Genomic DNA, 9962 nt, shown 5'->3' with positions numbered 1-9962 from the left:
AAAAAAAAACGTTGCTTCTTCAGACCATTCTTGGCAATAACTGCTTTGATGAACTTCCCTGAGAAACAGACTGAGGTGGATTTATGTGCCCATTTACTATAGTTTGCCACTGGGATCAAAGTCTGTGAGAGTCTGAAGGAGGTAGGATAGGGCAGAGGAGGAGGTAAATTGCAGAGCAGTCACAATGAAGGCCTCAGCTGATCCCATAGGTAGCACTGGAGCTGATGGAATGGCCTTTCAGAGCTATTGTGCCTTAGCTAAAGGGGCTAAGCTTTTAGCACTTGGATGCAGGACGTCCTTGTGAGGAGCCATGGCTTTGGGTGACGCAGCTCTCTACAGCTGGTGGCAGTTCTCAAAGAGTAACTCAACTGAGTGGTCACTGCCAGCAGCTGAAGAAACGACTGCTGCAGTCCTGACAGATGCACATAAGAGCATCCACTACAGGTGCCAACATACTTTCTCCTTAGCTTACCCCACAATCCACATACCCAGCCTCGGAAGAAAAAATATCACCAACACTGTGATTACTGAAAACAATTTAATTTTCAGGGGTGTGGACGGCAGGTCTTTAGTGGTGTATTGTCAAGTGTTTCAGAGTTATGTGAAATAGATCCCCTCTGGATCATTATGCCACAACTCATTGCATAGTTCAATACATTTGCTCTGCTTTCAGTTTTTAGAGGGTACATTTTCAAAATTTAAATGTATTTTACTAAGTATGTAAAATATTTACATGGTCCCAAAACAAGGTACATTCAGACAAATCTAGAATCTATCCCCACCCTGTGTCCTGTTTCTTTCCTCTCATACATTTAAAAAAGTATGTATGGTTGGCCAGGCATGGTGGCTTATACCTGTAATCCCAGCACTTTCAGAGGCTGAGGTGGGTAGACTGCTTTGAGCTTAGGAATTTGAGACCAGTCTGGGCAACAAGGCAAAACGCCATCTCTACAAAAAATACAAAAATTAGCCCGGCATGGTGGCATGTGCCTGAAGTCCCAGCTACTCAGGAAGCTGAGGTGGGAGGACTGCTTGAGCCTGGGAGGTAGAGGCTGCAGTGAGCTGAGATCATGCCACTGCACTCCAGCCTGAGTGACAGAGTGAGAACCTGTCTCCCTCCCCGCCAAAAAAGTATAGTTTATCTTTCCATTTAAAAAATCTACAAAACATACATACCCATTCTCTCTTTTTCTTAGATAACTGACAGCACACTATGATGGTTAATTTCATGTGTTAACTTAAATGAGCCATGGGGTATCCAGATATTTGGCCAAACATTTTTTCTGGGTGTTTCTGTTGAGGGTGTTTTCGGATGAGATTAAAACTTAAATTGGTGGACTGAGTAAAGCTGATTCCCCTCCCTAGTGTGGGTGAGCCTCACCCAATCAGTTAAAGGCCTGACTAGAACAAAAGGTCTGACCTTCCTGATCCTTCCCAGAGTGAGAGATAATTCTTTCTTCCTCACTGCTTTTGAACTGGGGCACTGACATTTTCGTGGCTTTGGACACGAACTGAAATATTGGCTCTTCCTGAGTTTTAAGCATGCTGGCCTTTGACTGGAAATGCATCATCAGTGATTCCGGGTCTTCAGCTTGCTGACTCAACCTCGGACTTTGGGACTTGTCAACCTACTTAATCATGTGACCCAATTCCTTATATTTATAAATTATATATAATATGTATATGTATCATCTATAAAGAAGTATATATATTTCTATATATATATCTCTTCTCTGGACAGCCCTAATATGCATTCCATATGTACTCTCCTTCCTCTTTGCTTTTTTAAGCTAACCCTATATTCTAGGAATAACTTCGTAGCAATATAAAGAGATATTTCTCGTTCCTTTTGGTAGCTCCATAGGACTCCGTAATACGGATGTAATCTAGCTTTTCCATCAGTCTCCTTCTGACAGACATTCAAGTCATTCCAGTTGTTTCCTATTGCAACTAGTGCGGCAGTTACTACAATTTATTCAACTATTTCCATACTGGTGGGCATTTAATACATCTCCAGGTTTTTTTTTTAATTTACAAAAATATTTGATATAATAAATACCTTTCTATACAAATGAACCAGGAAGTGCTATATAAATATAGAGTTCCCAAATGAAGTCATGGGGTATGTGTGATACGTGTATTTTTAATTTTTTTAAATTTCCGCAGAACTCGACTTTTTTAAAAAAAGTAGTAGTACATTACATTCCCACTATCAAAATATGAGAGTTCACATTATCCCATTATCTTTTCGAGTACTGGATGTTGTCATCTCTTCTAGTTTTTGTCAATATGATAGGTGAAAATAAAATCTAATTGTTCATTTGCATTCCTTGACTACTAGTGAGGTTAAGTATCTCTACATATTTATGGGCCACTGAGATTTAGTTTTCTATGACTTGTCTATTTCTATCCTTAGCATATTATTAGATTGTCTTTTTCTAATTTGTGAGCTCTTGGTATATCAGAAATATCAACCTTCTATTTCAAATTATACTAATTAGTATGCAGGCCAACAAAAAATATCTTAAACCTTGCCATATACTATAGCAAGATAAAGCTTGCTCTTTTTGGGCATTCTACATATGCTTAAAAGAACTTCTAAAAGCTACAATATCTGGTTCATGTTTATCCTGACATTCTATAAGCCTAGCTGTCTTAAAATACAAATTTCTGAAAGGAAGAGCCTCCCTCTTACCTCCATTTTATTGTATCAAACATTAAAGTTATTTTCAAGTAAAAAGCTATTTCCACTAATATAAAGATTGAAATTACAGTTGCCCCTTGAACATGGGTTTGCATTGCACAGATGCACTTATACATGAGTTTTCTTCCACCTCTGCCACCCCCGAGACAGCAAGACTCCTCTCCTCCTCAGCCTGTTCAATATAAAGACAACGAGGATGGAGACCTTTACGATGATCCACTTCCACTTAATGACTAGTAAATATATTAATATATTTTCTCTTTCTTATGATTTTCTTAATGTTTCTTTTTCTCTAAATATTATTGTAAGAATACAGTATATAATACATTTAACATACAAAATATATGTTAATCAATTGTTTATGTTATTGGTAAATCTCTGGTCCAGTAGGCCATTACTTATTTTTGAGGAGTCAAAATTATATGCAAATTTTAGGCGGTGTAGGGGGTCAATGCCCCTAATGCCCATGTTGTTCAAAGGTCGACGATCAATAAACTTACAAAATAATCAAGATAAATAATAATGTAACCCTACATTATATTTCTCAAATTTACTAAAATGTGTTTATTTTATAAGTTTAATTTTAATTAATTTATTTTTTAAGACAGAGTCTTGCTCAGTCGCCCAGGCTGGAGTACAGTAGCACGATCTTGGCTCACTGCAACCTCCGCCTCCTGGGTTCATGAAATTCTCCTGCTTCAGCCTCTCAAGTAGTTGGGATTACAGACGTGCGCCACCACACCTGGCTAATTTTTTGTATTTTTGCTAGAGATGGGGTTTCACCACGTTGCCCAGGCTTGTCTCAAATTCCTGACCTCAAGTGATCTGCCCACCTTGGCCTCCCAAAGTGCTGAAATTACAAGCGTGAGCCACCACACCTGGCCATGTTCTTTTTTAAAGAGCCACCTTTCCTTGAACTCTTCATTTTCCTGTTTCAATCTAGGCTAATTGTCCGTTAGGTCTGCCATAAAGCTATGGTTCTAAGATTCACCAACATCTTGTGACTTTCCTTCATCTTTCTCTTGTGCCGTATCTATTGGTTACTGGATCTCCTGATTTTTAAAAATAATGTATTCCTTTACTTTGGTGGTGCCAATCTTTCAGTAGCTTTCTGAGAAAGAGAGTATGAGAAATGGATTTTTTGAGACTTTGCATGTATGAAAACATACTCATTATAACTACATATATACCTGAAAATTTGTCTGGCACACAATTTTGGGTTTAAAATTTCTCCTCAGAATTTTGAAGTCATTTCTTTCTCCTTGTCTTTTGGCTTCAAATGTTGATTCCTGATCCTCTGTGACTTGCTTTTTCCCTCCCTATCCACAGATTTTAGAATCTTTTAGAATCACAGTGATGTCCCTTGGTGCTATGGTCTGGATGTGTGTGCCCCTCAAAATCTGTATGCTGAATCCTAATCTCCAATGCAATAGTACTAAGAAGGGGAATGTTTAGGATGTAATTAGGTCATAAGATGGGAACCCTCATGAATGGGATTACTGCCCTTATAAAAGAGGCCTGAGGGAGCTCATGTGCCCCTTCCCCATGTGAGAATGCAACAATAAGGTGCCTTCTATGAGAAATGGGCCTCACCAGGCACTGCTGGTGCCTTGGTCTTGAATTTCCACCCTCCAGAACTGTAGAAATAAATTTCTGTTGTTTATAAGCTACCCAGTCTATGGTATTTTGTTATAGCAGCCAAAATGGACTGCTAGACACTTGGTATGGTCCTTTTTTTCATTCATTGCTAGTCAGCCTAATGGGCCCCTCAATCTGAAAACTCATGTTCTTATGATCTAAGCCATCTTTAAAAAATTTTTTCAGGGGGAAATTTTCTTCCCTGTATTTTCTGTGTTCTCCCCATCCCTCCCGCTGAATTTCTACCGGTCAGATATGGAATTACCTGAAGTGATCCTTTAATTTGACCTTTTATATTCCAACCATTTGTCTTTTTATTCTACTTTTTGGAAATCCTCTCAACTTTATCTTCCAATCTTTCCATTAAATATTCAATTTTATAATATTTTATATTATATCCGAAAACTTCATTTGGTTCCCCATATGTTCCTTTTTTGCTCTTAATCTTTTATTTCCCTGTGTGTTGCTTAGCCTGGGTTTCCTGGAAGCAGAGCCTGTGATAAACACTTACGCACAGAGGATTTTTGGAAAATGTACTCCCAGGAAGGTGTACAGGATATGAACTAAACAGAGAAGGGGGGGGGGAATTTTTTTAAAAGCGACATATTAGGGAGTTGGTTACTGCTCCAGGCAACTAGTTTTCAATCCCATGGGACTTACTGAGAAAGACTTTTGAAATACTCTCAACTGTCTGCTAAGGTATAAAACAGAAGTATTGCACTCACAGGAGTCAGAATGGTGTTAAATTTCCCTCATCTCCAAATTGTACATACATAAGTACCAAAAGGGTTCCTGCATTTCAGCTGGGGTGAAGAGAAGGTCCAAGGCAGAAAGCAGGAGGTTATAGCTTGGGCCAAAAACAAGGCAATATCTAGTTGTAGTTGAGCAAAGCTGGTCAAGACTATGAAGAATTAGTTACTACAGCAGTGGCCGAAGCGGTGGGCCAAGAAGATTCTGAAGAGGTGTCTAATATAGCAGGGGATAAGTGATGATAACTTTTAATTTTACAATGTTTTTCCTATTAGTTTATGTTGTTTGTTTTGGCCTCTACCTTTCATGTTAAAAGCTCTCCTCAAATGTTTGGTGATTTTTGCCTTTCTGCTCACGTGTGAGGCCCCTAAACATCTGACTGGAAGCTCTGCATGCATGGGAGAAGCTTTTCAACGAGGGGCTTTAGTGGAGGATGATACAGATGGTCCACATCAATGGGCAAGCTTAAAACATCATTAACTGTAGGTCTTTTCTCTTGGGCTAATCTCCCTAGGGAAGAATATGCTAGAATCTCCTGCTTGTGGACAGGGTAGAGTATAAGCCTGGCTACTAACAGTCTAGGGGCTGAGAGACAAAGTGGGCTGAAGTCCCACTGTTGAGAAGGTATTTAGGGTAATCTCCAGGCTTTTAGATCAGGGGTGAATGAGAGACAATTGCTAAGGTTTGTGATATGGTGTACGGGATCTGAGAGTCTATCTGCTTTGATTTATACGACAATTTGATAACTGATAATTCTATTCACAGTTCCATTAGTACCTCTACTTCCTAAAGTCTTTCGGGATTCCGTGGTGCAAATCCACATACTTTCATGATTATTCCACTGCTAACTTATATTCTAGCTTTATTCATAAGCTTTCCAGCTTCAAAAATTTTGTAGCTATTATCACCTGTCTGATCCTTTTTGTCCATTTGGGTCTATGTCTTTATTGTCAGTTTAGTGTGGTTTGAAAAAGCACAAATGTGAGTAAGTGTTTAATAATGTACATTTAACCAGAAGTTTATGCCTTGTTACTTTCCAAAATATCAAAAAGTTTAAAAGCTAATATCCCTTATTGTGTATTGCCCATGAAAAAACATTGTGAGAGATGGACAATAGGAACATTAAAGAGCTCACTCTCCCTCTTGCCCATTTTGCTATTGGCTCCTTGCTGTTTCTCAAACATCTCAAGCATGCCCCTGCCTCTGGGCCCTGCCATCTGCTACTTGCTATGTGGATTTACTCTTGCTCCACAAGTTCCCATGATGCCTTCCTTACCTCCTTCAGGTTTTTGTTCAAATGTTACTTCATCAGAGATGCCTCCTCCTACCTATTCTATAAATCACAGCAACAGCCCAGCTCCTACCCCCAACCCTACTATTCCCTATCTTTTACCCAGGTTTACTTTTCTCCATAGCACTTCTCACCTCCTGACATATCATGTATTTATTGTTTCACCCCACATGAATTTATGTTCCAACAGAATCTAGTTTGTTCCCTGCTCTATCCCAGTACCCAGAACAATGCCTGGCACATAGCTAATGCTAAGTATTTGCTGCAGGAAAGAAAAGAGAGAGGGAGGGGAGATGAGAGAATGGAAGGGGAGGAAGGATGGTTGGTTGTTGGGGCATTGTATTTGATAGAATATAATGGGAGAAAAACACTTTTGACTGTTTCTTGAAGTTAAAGTACGGTCTGGCCCAGAGGTTTCCCTAATTTTGGTATATCCTAACCAAACCAACATTTAACCTTCCCATAATTTGTTTCCCCAAAAACAAAGAGAAAAGGAAAAGGGTGGGGTGGTGGTGAGGGGAGGGGGTACTGCTAGGCACTCTGTGTTACTGATATTGCTCCATAAAGACAGGGACGGCCGGGCGCGGTGGCTCACGCCTGTAATCCCAGCACTTTGGGAGGCTGAGGCAGGCGGATCACGAGGTCAGGAGATCGAGACCATCCTGGCTAACACGGTGAAACCCCGTCTCTACTAAAAATTAGCCAGGCGTGGTGGCGGGCGCCTGTAGTCCCAGCTACTCGGGAGGCTGAGGCAGGAGAATGGCGTGAACCCGGGAGGCACAGCTTGCAGTGAGCCGAGATCGCACACTGCACTCCAGCCTGGGCGACAGAGCGAGACTCCTTCTGAAAAAAAAAAAAAAAAAAAAAAAAGACAGGGACTTGGGAGCGCACAGTAAACACTTAATAAACACTGTCAAATGACTAAAGACCAGGGACCTCCTGAAATGCTCTACTCTGCATAACCTTTCTCTAGGACTTTTTCTTATCTCTGAGCTGATGAAAATCCCAATAATCAGATTAAATTTCCTGTTACCCTAACATGCTGGAGAGCTTAGAGACAGATTAATTTTATTTAGAAAAAAATAAAGTAACTTTTCTTATATCTTAGGGTTCTTGGAGTAAAATTCATACATGCTGCAAGTCTATGGAAGTATTTCAAAGAGAATATTTGAGGAAGGAGAACTAGAACTGTAAGGAAAACCTTAGTCTAACTGGAAAAGTAACCTCACTCACAGTTCATGGAAGACCAAATAAAATGTGGGCCAATTATAAGAAACTAGAATATGTGAGTGTTAGGACTTAAGAAAACATTAGTTTAACTTTGTTTTAGAATGAAACAGACAAGTAGAGTCCCAAGGGTTTTTGTATTCAAAATCAATTAGGTATTGGCTGAAATTATTTTTTACCATCTGGGCAAGAAGGAACAACAGGCAAGGCTTAAAGCTATTTGTATAAAAAAGATTTTACATTTTCTCAATATACATTTTAGAAAGACTGTCGCCCCCCCCACTCCAGATCTCATCTTGCACAATATGCCTAAGATACACTGCTCTTGATTTGTGAAATAATTGAGTTTCCGAATAATTTACTGAGTTTCTGAATATTAAAAACATGAGTATAAAATAAATCGACATTAACAGCTGCTTAATAGTGATAAAATATACTTTTATTTACTTTGTTGGTCAGAGGGTTGTAAAAAAAATTATTGCTAAAGTAGATATCAGGCAAACAGAAAGGTGCTTTAGAAGTCCAGTTACCTTGGAGTTTATTTAAACTAAGAGAAAAAAGTCATAATGTTTTCATGCAATACATACTTGGTTCTTTAAATAACAATTGTGTGACATATAGCAGAAGGAATTAAGGAATGCTGCACTTGTGATCCATACAAAACACCAACATTTTAGGTTGTACATAATTAGAGAAATATCTGAAACACTTTTTAAAACACTGTAGTAGCCAATACATAGAGGCATGCCGTAGGTGGGCACAGGAATGCAGTTTAGAAAAGAAAAAAAAATCACATAGGAACTACTCAATTTCTTTAAAATCACTGAGCAAGAACAGCAACATTGAACTTTCATACTGATTTTACACAACTTCTATACAGTACCTTGACTTAAATCCAAGAGCAAAAGTTAAGACTCTCCTCCTCTATTTTTGGTAAACAACTGCATGGTAAACTTAGATGACTCTTCCCCCTGGATTTTACCTGGGAGTGGCCTTTTTACATTTTTATTTAAAAGAGGGCAGGTTTGGCACTTTTATACTGATGTCACCAATGTTAATATTTCTTGGGATCTCAGGAAGATTCATATTCTTTACAGCTGATACAGCACGGGCTGGAGCTCCTGCTAAGCCAGCCTGTATACAGAAGCAAATAAAAGAAAAAGAAAATGTACAACTCAGGTGTAGCTCATCATAAAACACTTACAATGGAAGACAATGATAAAAGATTTTCATATAACAAGCTTAGGGACCAGATGGTAGTTTGAGTTGGTATGGAATGGTTACTTTGAAATACTAATCTATAAAGAGAAAACAGTGACACATTAAAAAATACAGTGAACACATGCAATGATAACAATGTAAAGATTTAAATACAAATTAATGTGCACTATCACACAATATTCACATGATAAAACCTAAATCTTCACCTATATCTTGATTTAACTGACATATAGCATGAAGCATGATTTACATTAGTTTCCTTATTAAATATCTCTTGCAACGATTGTGATAGATTTGCTTTTAAAATGGCATTTATTAGCAATATGTGCTGTGAAATAAAAATTGCAAGTAATAGATTGTGCTTGTTTAATTTCTTAGGGATAAACCCTTAAAACATTTTAAAACAATAAAATTAGTTTTTTAAATTGTGAGGGCTCTTTTAAACTTTTCTAATAAAGTTCTAGAACATTAAAAAAATAGGCTTTTAAGTAAAGCCTCAATCCAAAGAATATAGTTCTGCCTAAAGATGAAACTACACGAAGAGGATCATTCCAACCCTTTGATGCATTAGTAAAAATATAATGATTAAAAATGTTTTGTCATATAGCATAGATTCAGCGACATATATTCAGCTTACAGTTTACAAATTTAGAGAAAGAAAAGCATAAATGCAAGAGGTAGTAAATATAAATAAATGAATTCTAAAATTTCCAGTAAGTACCACTAGTGCATAATATTTGGCTTTCCTATTAGTAGGAACATTTGTAATTTGTGAAATAATTTTAAAAGAAAATATGCTTACAAATAAAAGAAAATGCATATGTATCATTTTTCTCACCTACGTTAACAGCCTTCATATTTGACGTTTAATTTATATACCAATTACATTTCATTACTTTTTATTCAGGCTATATAATAAAGCAAAGTCAACAAAGACATCTGAGTTCAGTGGCATCATTTTGTACAAAAATAGACAACAAAAACGAATCTTCCACTTTGATTAGATTATATATGGCAATGTCCATAAAATTAGAAACACTAGCTTTAAGGTCCCTTTTCATAATTTTAGTTTTCTTTTCTTATGTAATCCTACCTTTGTTAATTAAAATAAAAATAATAATAAAGCTGTTA

The 9962-nt window shown here is 37.7% G+C and overlaps 1 protein-coding gene across 10 annotated transcripts in view; it reads right to left on the bottom strand.

Annotated features, from left to right (window-relative positions):
• Positions 1 to 8027: 8027 nt before the first annotated feature.
• The window catches only part of AP3S1 (adaptor related protein complex 3 subunit sigma 1), a 72442-nt gene continuing 70507 nt past the window's right edge, over positions 8028 to 9962 (bottom strand). For 7 of the 10 annotated variants that reach the window (XR_010156978.1, XM_001148407.8, XM_054684532.1 and 4 more), the window contains one exon: positions 8028 to 8744. Coding sequence is in view for 6 of the 10 variants with exons in the window: in XM_001148407.8 (XP_001148407.1) it covers positions 8616 to 8744 (129 nt within the window). In the remaining 4 variants the exon portion in view is untranslated. The remainder of the gene's footprint in view (positions 8745 to 9962) is intronic. The other 3 variants (XM_054684534.2, XM_054684533.1, XR_008548070.2) reach the window with 3 other exon arrangements.

This window comes from Pan troglodytes, chromosome 4, assembly GCF_028858775.2.
Source record: "Pan troglodytes isolate AG18354 chromosome 4, NHGRI_mPanTro3-v2.0_pri, whole genome shotgun sequence".
NCBI classification, from domain to species: Eukaryota; Metazoa; Chordata; class Mammalia; order Primates; family Hominidae; genus Pan; species Pan troglodytes.
This window is presented reverse-complemented; position numbering and strand designations above follow the sequence as displayed.